The 18,238-nt window shown below is 42.7% G+C and overlaps 1 protein-coding gene across 2 annotated transcripts in view; it reads left to right on the top strand.

Moving 5' to 3' along the window:
* Positions 1 to 16,540, top strand: part of DEUP1 (deuterosome assembly protein 1) — a 61,723-nt gene extending 45,183 nt beyond the window's left edge. For both annotated transcript variants that reach the window (XM_054974347.1, XM_054974346.1), the window contains exons 11-13: positions 658 to 857; positions 14,192 to 14,480; positions 16,182 to 16,540. In XM_054974347.1, coding sequence (XP_054830322.1) covers positions 658 to 857; positions 14,192 to 14,480; positions 16,182 to 16,355 — 663 coding nt within the window. In that variant the 3' untranslated portion in view covers positions 16,356 to 16,540. The remainder of the gene's footprint in view (positions 1 to 657; positions 858 to 14,191; positions 14,481 to 16,181) is intronic.
* The last annotated feature ends 1,698 nt before the right edge of the window (positions 16,541 to 18,238 follow it).

Below are 18,238 nucleotides of genomic sequence, written 5' to 3'. Positions count from 1 at the left end.
AAGTCTCGTCCATTTCAGAGCGAGAGAAAAGCCTAGTCCATTCAAACCAGCGGGTTTTTACATTGATTGGATTGTGCCCCATTTTTTTTATAAGCAGCAATCATTTTTTTAATTAGGACTCTTTTTTCCCCCAAAAAGACATCATCTTTTTAACATGAGTATATTGTAACTTTCTAGAGAACGACTTTGAAAGAAGCATGCAGTAATGACTTCAGCATTTTTCCTGTTTTCCTTTTGTGAAAACGTGACTTGAGGGAACAGTGTAATGAAAATATTTACAACTCTAGCAGCGAAGGATTTCTTTTATGCCTCTTTAAGACTTCCAAGGCAAGAAAATTCAAATGCGCTGAATGATTTTTTTTTAAAAAAAAGCCACCGCCAACAAGCGGGCACTGCCTTGAGTGCAGGGTTCACTGAGCAATTGTAAGATGATGATTTCATATTATAAAGGCTGTTATTCCTTCTTCCCATTTATCTTCTTTGCTGTTTCTAAAGGCAATTCCACTGGTGTTATCATTTTCTATAAATGGTCTCTGATTATGTATGGTAAATAAGTAGCAAACTGTTGCTTTGTGCCTGTTTCATTGCTGAAGTGTATGAATTCAATTAGAGCAGAGTTGTAAATAAACAGGTTTTTTAAAAAAATTCCTTCACCAGATGATAGATTTGTCTAAGAAAGAACACAAGGCCTATTCAGATTCCGCTCATATGCTGGGGCATGAGGATGAAAGTTTACACAAAGAACTCATTAAATTGCCAGAGGGCACAGAAACGTCTTTCCCGGTGAACTCCCTTACATGCTGCAGGAGAAACCGTGCCAACCATGCTGCAGTTCAAATGCAAGAAAAGGAAGCGAGGTACCTGACTTGTACTTTTGGCTCTTCTTAACTCTTTTTCTGATGTCTTCGTGGCAGGTGGGAGGGATGAGTGCTGTGCTTCCTATAGATTGGCTAAAACCAAGAAGTCCATATAATCCTGCATCTTGTTTTCAGAAAACATCAGGAAAAGTCCAAGCTACCCAGGATCATGGGAGTTCCAAGTCTGGAACCCCAGATTAGGTTATTCCAGATTGCCTTGAACTGATACTGAACGTGACCTCTGCTCAGGCCACACGATATGTATGATGGTTGCATCAATAATCCGTGGTGATCGTTGTGCAGCTGTCAGGATCTCGTTGTGGATCCCTTCAGTTCTCGACTATGCTATTGCCAGTAGACATGACTGAAAATGTGAGCAGAAATCCCCAGGCATGTCACAGAATGTGGAGTTATAAAATCCTCTTTAAAGTGTGTGTGTTTTCCTTTTTTTAAGGTCACGTTTCTAGTCCTCAGTGTATGCCAAATTATTAAAAGAGGCACAGTGTAGCTGAAGATACCAGTAGTTAAGAAATGCAACTTTGCATTCATTCCAGGCACGAGCCCCTCTCCGTGGGCCCAGAGGTTTTCTGTCTGCATTATAAGCCATTGTCCACCAATTTGTTTTCCAGATTTCCAACCTCCTTTCAGTTTTGAAACAGAAAAATGAAACAACTGTTTATTCTGTGTTTTTTTAAAACCAGGTGTTATAATTTTACAAAGTAGAATACCCTTGGCTTGAGAGAGTGTTCCAGAACCCACCGAATCCTAAAATCTGCCCTGCTGTCTCTTAGGAGAGGGGTGCTGCCAATTTCCCCAGATCCTAGTTTGACACTCTAACCATTGCACTACACTGGCTCTCTGCACCACATTGGCTCTCGTCTTCTAAATTATCATCTAAATCTGAATGGGATAGTGGGGCATTTAACTGTAAAAAGGGATGCTGTGCGTTATGCAGGTTACCTGTGGCATGGAGATACTGTAAAGGGTTGCAAGGTGTACATGGCTTCGAACTTCTTCCTCGCTGTAGTCCTGGAGATGGCAAAGGCAGAAAGTTTGACCCCCCCCAGCTGCTTTTATACAATGACACTTCAGGGCGCTGCAGTTTATTGTAGGCTTGCTCCAACCATGCCACCTCAATTGCATCAATTATAGTTGGAGGCAGCCCAATGAAGCCGAGCCTACTGCTATTCTTCATATATTAGTGTGAGGGAGCAGGCCATTCCATAATAGTCAGGGATGATTATAATGTGCTCTTAATGGGTTTCATGACCTGAAAGGAAATGCAGTTCTGATGGGAGTGCTCAGCTCCTGACCTCTGCCAAGGAGGAAAAGGATGGCTTGTCCTATTAAACTGCTCTTCATGAATGGCCTTCTGCAGAAAAAGTGAAGGGGGTGGGGGGAAAGAGAGATTGTGAAAATCTGACTCTCTTTGCATTGGTCCCACCATCATATTATTATGATTGTCACAACTGCATCAGGGCTGTATATACAGACAATCTACGTGACAACTTTTCTTAACATGGATACGAGAACACACTTCTGTATTGTAGACATATAGTGAACCTAGGGCTACCATTTGCCTGTTTTCAGCATGGGATCCCCCACCATCACACTCTTTTTCCCACCATTGCTGCTGTTTGCATTAGGAGAAGAAGGAGGGAAGGGAATGCCATCTGACCTGGAAGTAAAATAACTTTTAAAGTTATGCTCTAGGAATCCCCCCCCCCCATCTCTGTGGTTTTTACCATAGAGATCTGGAGAAATTTCTAGAGTGTCATCTGGAAGTGATATCATTGCCAAGTCAGCTGCAGGGGTTATGGGCAGGTGCCTGGCAACTGTAAGTGCAGCCCTAAGCAGAGTTATACTGTTCCAGTCCTATTTACTTCAGTGGACTTAGAAGGGTGTGATTCTGCTTAGGACTGCTTTGATAGACATTTAGATGATGAGTCGTGAAGGGGAAGGTCTTTTGACACACTGTGGTAGAGGTCATACGTCATATGCAGAAGATCCATGATTCAGTCCCCAGCAACTGCAGTTAGCAGATCTCAAATAGCAGTATAAGATCCTAGAAAGCTGCTGCTGCTCAGAGTAGGCAAGATGAGCTAGACCAACCAGTGGTCTAATCAGTATAAAGCAACTTTATGTATTTAACTTCTTAGGAGATGAGTCATGGCCCAGCCACAGAGCATATACTTTGCACACACAGGATCTCGGTTTTAATCCTGCCATCTCCAGCTAAAGTATCTCACATAGCAACCATGGCAACCTTTGCTGCCTGATTTCCTGGAGAGTCACCTACCAACCAGAGTCAACGATGCTTAACTAGATGACCCAAATGACTGACTTGATATAACACCTCAAAGTGCTTCAATTGGTGCAGAATGCTGCAGCCAGGATGCTGCCTGGAGTGAGTTGTAGTGAACATACACTTCGGGCCTCGCTCATTTTAACTGGCTTCCAATTAGTTTCTAGGCACAATTCAGCACTATGGTGCTAGCATTTAAATCCCGATGTGGTTTGAGACCAACATACCTGAAAGATTGCATGAAAACACCTGACCACTACAGTCGTCTTCAGAGGCCCTGATTTGGGTGCCCCGCTTTCTGAAACAAGACAGTCGTGGCACCAAAACGCTGGAACTCACTCTCCAGGGAGATTCACCTGTCCCTTTCTGTTGCTGTCTTCTGCCAGTGGATAAAGACTTCTTTTGTTTTCCTTGGCATTTCCTCAATGATTCCTCCTCCCTCCCCAGTGTTTGCTTTTCTCTTTTGTGTTCATGTTACGCTCTGGTTTAAAATTGTTTTAATGATGAATTTATGAGCTAGTTTTGATGGGTTTAGGGCTGGGACTTTGATTTGTATGTTTTAATTTGTTGGCTATCTTGGTGGCCCTGGGGGGATGGAAAAGTGGGGTAAAAATCTTGTACACAGATAAATTAATATAAAGCATGTTCATATATTCAAAATTAAACACTCACCAGCTAGGATACTTAGATATAAAACTCTTTTTACATCTCCTAATGAATAGCGTATATGCCCAAAACAAACAGATTTCTGCTTCATTTGTATCATGTTGCCTTTCTGCTCTTAAATATCTTACTTATAAGTAGACAGGTTGGTCCAGTTGGGAGAAATCCAAAAATGATAGTAAAGTACTACTTTTCTATAAGGCCAGTCGAACTGTCACTATCTTTTGAGTATTTAAATATCAATATCTTAAACATCCATTGTTTCTTGCTTTGGGGCATCCTACTAGGATTTCTTATAAATAATAATAAATGTGCCTTACATCTTCAACAGGCCACCCTTCTGTACAGATGGTGCAGTAATCTTAGCCCTCTCCCCCAGTATCTTCAGAACTGTTGTGCTGGAGAAGTCCTGGGGCATTATTCCAAGCAGTTATTTAATTCAGCGCCAGATGCACATGGCAGGTTTCCGGATGGTGTAGACTTTTAATAGAAAATCTATTTTCCCCTTTATGCTTGACAATGATAATTTTCTGTTTGTTCATTCTCGAAGGAAGCATTGGTTTGGGCAAGCTCCCAATATCACAAACGAGAATGCATTACAGAAGCACAGAATCACAGAGTTGGAAGGGGCCATATAGACCTTCTAGTCCAACCCCCTGCCCAATGCAGAGTGAGCCTAAAGCATCTCTGACAAATGTTCATCCAGCCTCCTCTTGAAAACTGCCAGTGAAGGGGAGCTCACCACCTCCCTAGGCAGCTGATTCCATCTTTGAACTACTCTGACCATGAAAAAGTTTTTCCTAATATCCAGCTGGTACCTTTCTGCATGTAATTTAAGCCTGTTGCTTTGAGTCCTGTCCTCTGCTGCCAACTGGAACAGCTCCTTGCCCTCCTCCAAATGACAGCCTTTCAAATATTTAAAGAGAACAATCAAGTCCCCCTCAATCTCCTCTTCTCCAAACTAAACATTCCCAAGGCCCTCAGCCTTTCCTCATAGGACTCAGTCTCCAAACCCCTGATCATCCTCGTTGCTCTCCTCTGCACCCTCTCGATTTTGTCCACATCCTTTTTGAAGTGGGGCCTCCAGAACTACACACAGTACTCCAGGTGTAGCCTGACCAAGGCAGTATAGAGAGGGACTATGACCTCCTGCAATTTCAATGCAATGACCCTTTTGATACAACCCAAGACTGAGTTTGCCTTTTTTGCCACCGTAGGGCCTCCATTTGAGGTAGGACGTGAACAGCTGCTGCTCCCCTGCATTTTTAACCTAGACCAGTTGTTTTCCGCTCTGACCTGGATGGCCCACCCAGGCTAGCTTGATCTTGTCAGATCTCAGAAACGAAGCAGTGTTGGCCCTGGTTAGTATTGGATGGCAGCCCACCAAGGAAATTCAGAGTCACTATGCAGAGGCAGGTAATGGCAAACCTCTTTGTCTCTTGTCTTAAAAACTCTACAGGGTCACTATAAGTCTGTGTTCTGATTGGTTGCATGTCCCAAAAACGTGTCCAATTGATGAACAAGGCTGAAGGGTCAGCTGTTTTCACTGTTCTTTTCTCTGTTCTTTTCCATAAGTTCTTCTTTTAAAAACCTTGGAATGAGACCAGATGCTACCTGTTAGAATACACAACACGTAGTTTACAAGATAAGACACTCCTATGGGGGCAACACATGGAAAAGCTAATCAGATAGGGATTCATTCTGCTAAATGTAGTTTCGTTGATTGTCCCCAGAATGCAATTCTCAGGCTTCCTTTGTTCCTTCTTCCCAGAATTGTTTGTCTGTCCTCTCTTCCCGCTAGACATGTAGTTAGGTCGCTTAGCTATCTCTTTCTTTTCTATGTGACAATGCTAATTCTTAAAATCAACAGCTTTGTCTTCTTTCATTGCCCACAGTTCTATGCTCCCCCAATAATCACTCTGTTGACACTACCACCTGAACTCTCCATCTTTGCTGTGGATTTGTGAACCTTACTAGCTCTTGAGCTCTTTCTTGAACTTAGTAGGCTCATTTGGGGTAATATTCAAAAACTGCTGCTATAGGAAGTGTCTTGTTTGTGTCTTTATAGATAAAAGCATTGATTAATGAGCATTCCAATTAACAGCAGAGTTAGAAGGAAATCAATAGATCACCCAATTCAAACTCCCTTCTCTTAAGACAGTATATCCTCTGCTGGAGTTATCATTATGTCTAGCAGCCAAAGGCTGACCCCTTTGCAGTTCAAAAAAATCTGTAAAACGGGACCAGTCGCTGCTACAACCACCCTCCGCAAAGTTGCAGAAAATCATTGATTGCCACAAAAATAATTTAGTAGAACTCACCCATATCTGAATGACGAATGCACAGATGTTGGGGGGGAGGGTAGAAAAGTTGCAAGCAGCAATGGAGAGGAGGGTAGAAGCCCAAGCCAGACAGGCAGTAGAGGGGTCTTAATGGAATTTCCTGTCTCCCACAAATCATTGCGTGCCTCCCCTTTCAATATATCTAATGATCAGTATGGCCCTAGCTGCGGATACTTAAATCCACGAACTGGGGTCACATTAAGAGAGGGGAGACAATGCAGCCTCCATCAGCCCTGGGGGGAGGGGGGAGTTCTTTATTTTTCAGGAACTCACCTTTAAAACCGCTCAGTCACTCAGTGAGGCTGCAAGGGTTGAGGAGGGGCTTCTGTTCTGCCTTACCCTCCACAGCTACTGAGCAAATTTTAAGATGAGTCTCAGGTTTTAAGGTGATGTCTGCTCCCCACGAGCTCCTTCCTCTTGTTGTTGTGGCTGTTCCACAAGTTCCCTAGGCACATGTTGCATTCTGAATCAGCCTTCTGTAGCCAGCTGTGTTATGGGTCGTCATAAATAAATCTGCTTCTCTGCTGTTTAAAATGTATGCCATCTTATCCTGTGTTGCAAGGTTGTGCTTAATGTGTGGGTTTCCTGCAGGGACTGTTCTGTATTTCATGCAGGGATTTCCTCATTAGAGCTCCTGGACCTTTACGGCTGCAGAAGAGAGGTGACCTTCGCTGTTTGTTCTCTCACTGCTTCTGGAAAGAGGCAAATTGCACCTGCCCAAATTCCTTCATCTAAAAAATAAGTAAAGATAAATGAGCCCTCATTTGGAAAGGCTGGCTGTTCTTAGCTTAGTCATTAGGCTGAAGAGTGGTTTGTTTTACTTATTTCAAGGCTACATTCTGAGCCCAAAGACCTCCCAGACAGCTTATAAAATCACAGCCACATCAGAACAAATTAAAATTATGGCATTAAACTACACATTAACACATATACATGTATATTTTTCCTAGTTGAGTTTATATGAGCAATGTGTGTTACAGCCTTTTTCCTGGTTTTATTAAAATGAGCATTCTTCTGCATAGATGCTATCCTTTCCCCTTTCTGCTGATTTAAATACGATGAGGTGTAATGCCTGCAATGCTTATAAACTGTCACTAGGGGGGGAATTATTGTTCTGTTTTCATAGCAAAAACATTGATTGAAGAACAAAGGAGAGGGTGTATATAGAAAATAATCTGCCTTAATTTATCCTTTGTGATAGGGGGCCAGAAATATCTCATTCCATGCCGATTTCCTATATAGAGGGGGAAGGTAAAGGTACAAACACCGAGTCATTACTGACTCATGGGGAGACGTCGCATCACGACGTTTTCTTGGCAGACTTTTTACGGGGTGGTTTGCCATTGCCTTCCCCACTCATCTACACTTTACCTCCAGGAAACTGGGTACTCATTTTACCGACCTTGGAAGGATGGAAGGCTGAGTCAACCTTGAGCTGGCTACCTGAACCCGGCTTCTGCCAGGATCGAATTCAGGTTGTGAGCAGAGCTTGGGCTGTAGTATTGCAGCTTACCATTCTGTGCCACGGGGCTCTTATATAGAGGGGGAACCTTGTGATTATAACCATGTGAGAGGAGTTTCATGGCAAAGAAATTGCTCAGCAGTGTGGTAGGAGACATTTTCAACTGTGCAGCTTTAGTTCCAGACAATCAAAAATCCTTCTTCATTACGGATGACAGAAATGAATCCATGCGCTCATGTACCTGATTGTTTAATTTTGCCCTTAACCTTATTTATTTTTAGATATTTATACCTTGCTTTTCTCCCCAGTGGGAATCCAATGTGGCTTGCCACATTTTCCATCTTCAGCCTTGCCTTCTAGAACTTTTGTCTTCCTGCCAACTTTTCTCTGAAGTATTTCTGACTTGCCATCATTCTTCTTCTTGAGTCTAACTGTATATTCCAGAGGAGACCTTGTTCATGCTGAGACTGGTGGCATCACACCTTTCCAAATCTTGGAGAAAGGGGTCTTGTTAATACAACCAACAACTGCCTTGGCCTTTTAATATCACAGTATCATATTTTAAAACCTTTTGTAAGGTATGCCATTTTGGTCTTCTTCATTTTATTAACCATACAGAAGATGTTAATAGAGTCTAATAAAAAAAATGAGGGATGGAGAAGCCAGTGTAAGACGTAAACTGCTTGGCAAGAGATTATTTTAATAAGCAGCTTGAACTACACCTTCCATCTCACATCTTTTCTCCCCTACCAGTTGCAATTTTTAGAAGTCTCATTAAAAGCATCTCAATGCTTTTTGCAACACTGGTGTCCTTCGTTGCTGTGGTATAAAAAGCTGGCACGTTTCAGATGGCGCTGAATAAATTAATATCACATTAAATTCAAAAGTGAGGGGCAACAACAGTAAGAGATGTAAAGATATCCTGAGCTCAAGAAGAAATAACGTGTGTGTGTGTATATATATCTAGCTCCCACTCATTTTTAGCCAGTCACCTATTGAATTAAAAGGATCAGATATATCATATAGAATCGACATGCTATGTTTTTAAAAATATTTTTGCCACTTCCTGCAAATGGCAGCAAACCAGATATTGTTTCGGTAAAAATGCTTGTATGAATACCTCATGCACTGGAACATTGAGACGGTGCTGGGCAGCAGTTCTCTGGCTGCAGTCCAAAGATCTCATAGTAATTATTTGGAACCTGCAGATTTACCTTAGCAGTGAACTAAATCCTGATTCAGAAATGGCAGATGCTTAAATTAAATGATCATCTGGGACTGCCTCACCTCCTGTTTAATGCTGTGTATGATTAGAGTCCTAAAGATTTACCAGTCTGGTGTGCCCAGCCTGCGGACAGAAGGATTCAGAACCAGCAGCCGCCTTAAGGCCAAGCCATGTGTTACGTGCACAGGTGCATAATGATGTCCTCCTGACAACCAGTCTTTGCAAATAAAAACAAGTTCAGTAGGATGTCCTTTTATATGAAGAGAGGCGCTTAGCTCTTCCCAAGTGTAAACGACAGGTAGAAAAAACAGCTTGGTGGGGGAGAGTTGCAGTAGACGAATGAGTGGTCAAAGAAAGATTATGCATGCCCCTTCCCAAGCTACTTTTCTGGGCAAAAACACTCCCTTGGAGCACCTCTGATTTATAAACGAGCTGCCAGGGCTTTATAACACACATTTGCACATCATGTGTTGTTGGGCCTTTAGGAAAGAGTATGAAGCTTGGGCGTGAAGTTCAGGAGGCATTGAACTCAAAAGAGAAAAGTAAATCAAAAGATCCCTCTTTCACATGCGTCTGCACTGGATGCTGCTGCACATATATAAGCCCACCACTGATACATGGAGGAGGTCAGATGGCCAAGGATCAGGCACACCTGCACATCATGATGTAGGTGCATGACCAAGACAATCCTGTAAGAGCAGCAAATTTCTCCTGCTGAGTTCTCCCAGAGGAAGTGGTGGCCCCCAGACTTACCAGGGTGGCCAGTTTGCTGATTGCGGGGCATCGGAGGGGCAGGAAGCCTGGCAGACACTATGTCAGACTTCCCAGGATCTCCCAGAAGGGCCAGAGCCCCAATCAGTTCAAAATTCTTGGCTGACCAATCACGGCTGGTCCGGAGGCTTGTGGGTAGGGGTGGGGATCAGCACCGAATCTGGGGAGCCTGGTCTTCACTCAGGTCCAGCTGGTTTCTATTTAAGGAGGCTCCGCCCCTCGCCTCACTTGTGCTCAGCAGTCAAAATCCCACCCCCAACTCCCTGTAATTGGGGTTTGTAGCGTGGTCAAATGTTCTCTTACGTTGTTCCAAGTCACAACTTGGATGGCGGTTTTGCATTGGGATCCGATCCCTTTATGGCGAGACAGGGCCTGTGTGCTCAGTCTTCCTATTTTGGGGGTTCCCGTAAGGAATCTTGGGAGTGAGTCATCGTGGTGCAGGCCCAGCTCGGGGGACTGCTGGGGCAGACTCACTCCCAGGTGGCAAGGGGTTCACTCGGGTGTACACCCACGTGATACCCCTTTGACTGCCACTCCAGGGTTTCCCCCCTTAAGCCGGTCTGAGGGGGCTGGAGATCATCAGCTGGCAGGCGGGTCAGCTGATGTTGGGATCCGATCCCTATGCGTTGCCAATACTCCTATTGCTGTATTTAATAAAGTTGTGGCCTCTCTTCACTCCATCTAATGGTGTCTGGCATTTTCTTGTCACCATGTCCTCTGCCCCCTCTGCTGCCCTTCAACGCTGGGCAGCAAGTTAATTTTCACAGGCAAGAGTGGACACTCCCTGAGTTCAAGACACAGCAGAGAGAAAAATTGTTCAGGACTTGGCAACACATAGAAAGGCTGTCATTATCAGGCTCATTTGGGGGGCAGTTGTCAACTGATGTTGCAGTTGCTCTACTGAAACTATTGGAACCTTGGTCGGGCCCTCTGATCCTCTAAAGTTGCTTGAATTCCTGGTCCTCTTTCTTTCTTTTCTTGCTCACCCAGTGCCTCCTCCAGCCTCGGGCTGCTTTGTCTGTGTCTAGATCTTTCTGCTGTCAGTGTGCAGAATCATGAGACAGCTTTTCTTTCAAAGTGAAAATCTTACATGAATTCTTTCAACTTTGGATCTCCTTACAGATGTCTTGCCAGAATTGGGCCTTCTAGATTCATATAACAAAATATGTTACTGTTATTTTTATTACACATTTCTAAAATAAATTTCTCCAGGAGTGTATTATAAAATTGTCCAAGAAAATAGAAAAATACAAAATCATTATAAGTCAAGTGTCTAGTAATTGACAATAAACAGAAAGGGAAATATGGAATAAACAAGAAGAAAAACAAAGCACCAGTTTTGGGAAGCACAAGAGAATATAGTGGTTTTTGCCTGACAATATAAGAAAACAGATCAGTGGTAGGTAGAATGTTCCAAATTCAGAGTCCACAACTGAGAAGGCCCTGCTGGCAGTCCTATTTGTCTGATCTGTGAAGTGGTAGGAGAATACCCAGAGAAGGGCCTCAGTGGACAGGCAGCTTCACGCAGAAGACAATTGCCAAACACAAATGCCCCCAGGCCATTTTAGAGCTGTAATTATTAAAGCCAGTTGGTGTAGAGCCAGTTTGGTGTAGTGGTTAAGAACAGCAGGACTCTAATCTGGAGAACCGGATTTGATTCCCCACTTCTTCGCTTGAAGCCTGCTGGGTGACCTTGGGTCAGTCACAGCTTTCTCAGAGTTCTCTCAGCCCCACCCACCTCACAGGGTGATTGTTGTGAGGATAATAACAACACACTTTGTAAACCGCTTTGAGTGGGCATTCAGTTGTCCTGAAGGGATGTATATGAATTGAATATTTATTATTATTATTTAAAACCAGCACCTTGAATTGAGACCTAGCACATAACTGAAAGCCCATGCCATGCTTTCAGTACCTCAAAGGCCTACAAGCAGGGCACTGAGGCCAAAACCTCTCCGTGTTGTTACTCAGAGGATATACTGCCTTTGTGCAAGGAGGTTCCGTTTAGTCACTGCCTGCCTGAAGAGGTCTGGAAGGCTCCCCATGCTTCTGCCGTTCTGCAAACTATGTAAAACAGAGTTGTTCCAGAGGACATTTCTATAAAGGTAATAGGGCTACACTATAACAGAATGGTTGAGGAGGGTGCTTTAATAAAGAGAACGAGAATGTGGACTACTGCATGTGGTATGTATTATCTGTTTGCTGTATTTTTATCCTGCTTCCCTGCGTTATCCTCTACTCACGTAATACTATTTTCTGCATTGTTTATCATACCATATTTACTACTTCTTGCTTTGTTTCAGAGTTCTGTAATTCGACTCTGATTGATTGCTTATTAGATATCACATCCTATTGATTGCATAGACTCTCTGTAAACTGCCCTGAGTCTCAATAAGAATGGAGGACTACAAATAAATAAAATCAAAACGCTGAAATTTCTGAATGCTTCTCAAAGGAAATCCCAAGTATTATAGTTATCTCACCTTTGACTGTCTTACTGGACTTCAAACTCTATTTAATGCTCTGGCCCCTTAGGTCAATCTTTCCCTCCTTGGGTGAGGGATTATCTCCCACTGACAGCAGCCGATATTCTGTGTGGCTTCTGGGAGAGAGCAATCTCCCTCCCTGTGCAGAGTCTTATATGCGCTCTCTCAAGAGCAGATGTCTTCTATTTTCCCCTCCACCTGCCCTGGTCCACTCCTGAGGCTTGGAGGGAGAGCTGGGAATTGTATGCCTCAGGAAAATTTGCAGCAAGGCTCAAGGCCTATGCGTGAGGGATAGGCTGTTTTGGGGCCTACAAATCACTCCAGTCGTCCTCCTCTGGCAAAAGATCCTGTCAACTAGTAAAAAACAGAAAAGCAGTCCCTATTTTCACCCAGAAAGGCAACATGGGGGATCATGGAGCCCTGTATGGACAAACGTCATGTAGGATGGGGGCTGCAGTAAGGAGGACAATTGGGCAAGATTGAGAGAAAAACCTGGCTAGATTGTAGGAATGCCTTATTCAGTACTTAACTAATAAAAAACCACCACACATGCGAGTGCACACATGTATAAATGCAAATCAACACACAGGTGCGTGAACCAACTACAGTTGATCTATAAGTTGTAATATCTCATCCATGAAATCAAATCTATGTTTTATGTGAGTTTTTGGCACATGCCCAGCAAGTCTAAGAATCAGGGCTGTTTTTGAGCTGCTGCATTCAGCTTTGCGAATCAGGAAAGGCACCAACTTTTCCGCAGCAATCCCCTGCTATATTATCAAACATCAAACAGAAGGAGACGAACCTAGCTATTGTGATCTGATTCTAACTCCAGGGTGTATTTTATTTTATTGTGAACGTAAACCATGTTTTTCGGTTTTAATTTGCTGTTCTGTTTCCATGGCAATTATACCAAGGAATGAAGGGCAAAAGGATATCTTTGATATAGCAAAAATAGAAAACATGTGGTGTTCTTTAAGCTTTTTTTTTTTTAATTGGCAATTTCCAGATGCCATGCTAATGCGGTTGTGCTATTTATGTTCATGAGACTTGGTAATGTTTGCCCATGGGGGGTGGGAGAAAAAACCACATGAAAGCACGCAACTTCACCTGTGTTTGTTTCCAGTTGCGGCTGTTCAGAATTTTAAAACGTGTAAGCTCCAGAACGAAGCAAGCGTTCATTAACAGTTTGGTGAGAGCCAGTTTGGCATAGTGGTTAAGAGCGCGGGACTCTAATCTGGAGAGCCAGGTTTGATTCCCCACTCCTCCACTTGAAGCCAGCTGGGTAAGGCTCTCTGGAGCTCTCTCAGCCCCACCCACCTCACAGGGTGTTTTGTTGTGGGGATAATAATAACATACTTTGTAAACCACTCTGAGTAGGCATTAAGTTGTCCTGAAGGGCGGTATATAAATCGAATGTTGTTGTTGTTAACAAAAGAGTAGCTAACTTGGTTGGAGGCTGTTTCTCAGGGCCAGTCGAGACAATACCACGTCCCTGAGTCCACCCTGGGGATGTGGTGCTGTTTAAAGTATGTTTGTTTCACTTTTAAAATTGCTGCTAGGGCCCAGCCATTTTGGATCTTGAAAGTGGTGGGGAGGAGCTTTTCGTCCTGCCGCAGCCCTCCCTTCGAATACCTCAGCTGGCCACTACCTGTTCACTTGCATTTTCGATAATTCTTGCCCAACTGTGAAAATACAAGGATGCTGTCACTGCTGACTTTTAGAAGAGCTGTAAAGGCTCCCCCCCCCCCACACACACACACTTTTCCAGAAGGCATTCTATGATTTTTCCATGTAACATTTGGTGCCTCGGCTGCTTATGTATATTGTGATTTGACAGCTTTGAATAACATTTTTAAATTGGTCTGTTGTTAGTTGTCTTTGTCTCCTAAGAAGAAAGACAGGACAGAAATATTTTTAAGCAAATAAAATAAAAGGAAGCATCACTAAAAGGATTCTACAACCAAGTGGTACAGGCAATTTGGAACAGAATATTTTTGCCTGAAAGTGATATTTCACGAAGCTTCACTCACTGGGCTTGATAAGCTTCTAATGTTAAAATTTTTCACTAATCTTTCAGGCCAATGCCGAATGAAAATGAATGGACAATACAACCTGCAACTTATGAAACCTTGGCCCCCCACAGAGTCCAAATTCCAGCATGGCAAGGCCAAGGGGACATTGTCAGCACTGAAAACAGGACAAATCTGTCTCCTCCAATACCCTGCAGAGATCGTGAACCTACAGTAGATGGTAGATCTCCATCGCCACCAGAGGTACATCCTGTCTATCACACCAGTTACTTTCCTGAAAGAATTCAGTCTGATGTGCTGCTCAGCCATCTCCATGTTATAGAAGAAAGCCAGATGGTAAGCAATCATTAACTTTTTTTTTTTAATCAAGTTGTCAAATCTCTGTCTACGAGCTATATTACGGCTAATGTTTCACCTATTTTACGCTAACTAGAAGGTAACCTTTGCTCTGCAATCCAGCGTACTTAAGAACCACACAAGGTATCCCATACCTGGTACCAGAAAAACTTTTATTGCTGGCCTGTCTCAAAATCAAAACTGAAGAACTAGCAACCCTGAGCACATTGACAACATTTGAATCTATGCACCAGATGTAGATCGTAGGCTCTAATAAATTAAATTGTTACGTTAATCCACTAAAGTTTTAGCCAAGACTAAAATCTGCCCCCCTGATTAAAGGGTCCCTTGCCATGCAGAATGCATCAAATTCTCCCTTGGCTATATCAAATCTGATGAAACAGAAACGGAGAGAGAGCGTTTCCTTCCAGATTTTACTCAAAGCTAGTAGGAATTTTGCATTTTACAATGAAACAACTATAGATCATCACACGTAATGGGGTTGGAGGCAACTAGCGCTGCACAGCTGTATGCAGTGGATCCAGGCAGGAGAGAAGCAGACCTCTTCTTCTCCATATCAAGAGATGAAAGGAAAGTGCATCTTTATCTGATGTGTGAGCACATCCAGTCTTCACCTCTTTTCATGCTCAGAGCTACTCTTCTAAGTAACCAAATGCATGTGGCAAATGGACCCATATATCCATTCTCCCTTGTGTGGCATTGCACACATGGAACATCTGTCCCAGCTACACACACTATTTCTGTTGTGCCTTAGTTGCCTTCTGGATCAGAGCACATGCCTTTGAGCAGTAAGAGCCACAGCCAAGGAAAGCTGACATGGCTTGGTTGAAATCAAGGACCACCAAGTCTTAACTCTTCCACACCTGTGTTTGTATCTCTCCATCTCTTCTCATTTTGTTTCTTGGCTCTGGCTGACTCGCTGCTGAATGGACAAACTCCCTATACTGAAGAATATCTTGTTGGATCTGTTATTAAAACCTCTTATGATGATTAATCTATAATGGTTCATCCAGACATGCACTCAGTGCTCTCTACTGTGGGGTGATTGGCATGAATGCGTCAACCAGCCCTGAGCTTCATGTCTCTCTAAGAGTGAAAAAAACCCTGTAAACACAGTGCACAATATTATCATTTTCCAGATTCAGAATCACATAAACCATGTCTTTCAATAAATGGTAGATTGGTTAGAGAGTTAGCCTAGAACCAGACAGATCTTAGTTCAAATCCCCAAGTGGCCATGACGCTGCATGTCTCTCTCTCTCTCTCTCTCAGCCTAGTCTGTCTCTCTCTCTGTCTCACATGGTTGTTGTGAGCTTCTAATGTAGGATGAAGACCATGTCTGTCACCCAGAATTCCTTAGAGGAAGCTTGGGATGAAAAACATTAGACAAACGGCATCGCCATTAAGTTTCAGCAACATTTGAAACGTATGCCATCCTTGCAATTCTGTACTAAGGAAACTTAAATTGTGTGCCCTCTCAAGCATTGTGACTGTAGCTGTGCTTCTTTGAGCTAATGTTCCAATATAGATCTGGATCCACTCCAGCTGGTTATAAAACCCCCGGGAAGAGGAACTAACTGAAGAATGCATATACAACCAAAAAGACCCTTCCACCAGCAGAATATTGCTCCTTCAGTAATTGTACCTGTCCTAATTGTGCCAATCCTTTGTATCGTTCAGCCTTCCCTGGAGAGCTCGTTTCCTGTAACCGCAACAGAGAAGTTCCTCCAAGAGGAAGAGAAGCGAGTGAGAGACTTTGAAAAGGTTTTAAACTCACACATTGAGGAACTGCAAAGGCAGTCAGAGAATACCCTAAAGAAATACGCCGGTCTCAAGCAAAGCCGACTCAGATGAGTCTGGGAAAATAAACGCTGAAATGTAGTTACAATCCCAACACCAACCCTCCGCTCTACCATCTAAAAAAAAAAAAGATTTACCCACAAGACAAAGAAGTGTTTGTAATGTGAGATTTTTATATATAGTTTGCCTGCGGATTTAGTTTCAACATGACTATTGTGTATTGCAGAGTGTATGAGGTCTAAAAGTACCTGGAAATTAAATATGAAAACTTTAAAATCTTAAATGCATACTGAATATCCATATATTATACTATTATTTAAAGTGGGCCCCGTTCTAGAATAAAACGGTGACCATGGTAAGAAGTTGAATGCTCAAGGATCCCAGATCTAACATTCCCCACCTGGGGTATCAGAAAGCAACCATGCCAAGAGATCAACATGAAAGTAAAAACCACTCCTTTATTTGTTGGTTTCTTGTGTCTCTCCCAAGATCTCAAGAGCTGGTTTACTCCCATGTCACCCTGTAAGGTAGTTAAGCCTGAAAAACACTGACTTAAAAAATACTATCCAATTGCAGAGCAGTGACTGGGAAACTGGATTTTCTGCATCCAATCCCAATATTGCAACACGTTGGCACCTTCTCTGTCTCTCTCCCTTTCCCTTAATTGACAATATTGGGACCTTGTGTGGCAAGTGTGATAACAGGTCCAAGCCAGACAAGATGCAGGGAGCATTATGATCCAGGCTCCCAGCTTTTTAAAAAAATACAGTTATCGGGTGCAGGGACCCAATTCTGGCTGGAAGGATGGCATGAGGAAAAAGAAGGGGTTAAAGTGTTCTATTCTGTGCAGTTTTCCTGACCTGAAGGCCCCAGAGAGCCATCATTTCTATATCTGTAAATAAGCAGAAACTATAAAACACCATTTATGCATCTAATACTTTCTCTTGAAGAAATGAACCAGTCAAGCTGTTGTGGGAAAGGGGAGCATGGAAAGTTGTATCTTTAGAGTCAAATGCCAAGTTCGCTTGCTCCTAATTTTAATTGCATTTACACTATAATGACAATCTCTGCAATCAGAGGTTTTACTTTTGTATAAAGAAATTTAATTCCAATTTAAGCCACCAAAAAAGGTGAATGTTTTGAAAGGAAAATGTATATTTGAAATATGATATTGACCTTCTTAAACACCCAAACCATGTACAGTTACATACTTTTAATTATAAAAACTGCCATATGAACTTTTGTGTAAAGGTTGTAGGCAGGGTTTTTTTTCTGGGAAAAGAGGTGGCGGAACTCTCAAGAGGGAAATGAGGAAGAAACACACAGGATTCTTTGAAATCATATTATTTTCAAGCACTATTGCTGAATATTTTCAAGAGGTGCCGGAACTCCGTTCCCCCTGAAAAAAATCCCTGGTTGTACGGAAATTCATGTCTTCCCTACAGAAAAGCCTTCCCTGGATCACAAGATCAAATTTTCCATTTGGGTGACAATATAGGTGACTACAAAAACATTCTTGGCAAATCTATACATAGATATCTATAAAATATTTCCAAATATCTAAAAATAAGTCCAGACGCAGTTGCCTTCTATATGCAAAATGTTCTAATGCTGATAAGTTTATAAGGTCTTCAATCCAGTGATTTACATGCAGCGGGCTTTTGACTTTCCAGTGTTGACATTTAAGTCTTTTAGCAACTGTAAAGGTGTGGAGGGTCCACTATTTCCTTGGAACCATGGACAGCAAGTGTTAACCAGATTAGACAGTAGTGGGTTAAATGGGTTGATAGCGTGACTTGATAGAAGACAGCTTCATATGTCCATGTATGTGAAGGTTTTTAAAGGTTTAGCAAAAGTCTAATGGGTTGGATCCAAAAGTGGCTTTGGATGCTGAGGATTCTCTGTTTCCCTATCATAACTGCTGCAATGCAGAGGCA

The sequence above is a fragment of the Eublepharis macularius genome, chromosome 3 (assembly GCF_028583425.1).
Source record: "Eublepharis macularius isolate TG4126 chromosome 3, MPM_Emac_v1.0, whole genome shotgun sequence".
In the NCBI taxonomy this organism is placed as follows: domain Eukaryota; kingdom Metazoa; phylum Chordata; class Lepidosauria; order Squamata; family Eublepharidae; genus Eublepharis; species Eublepharis macularius.
Note: the sequence above shows the minus strand (reverse complement) of the source record. Positions and strands in the feature narration are given on the sequence as shown.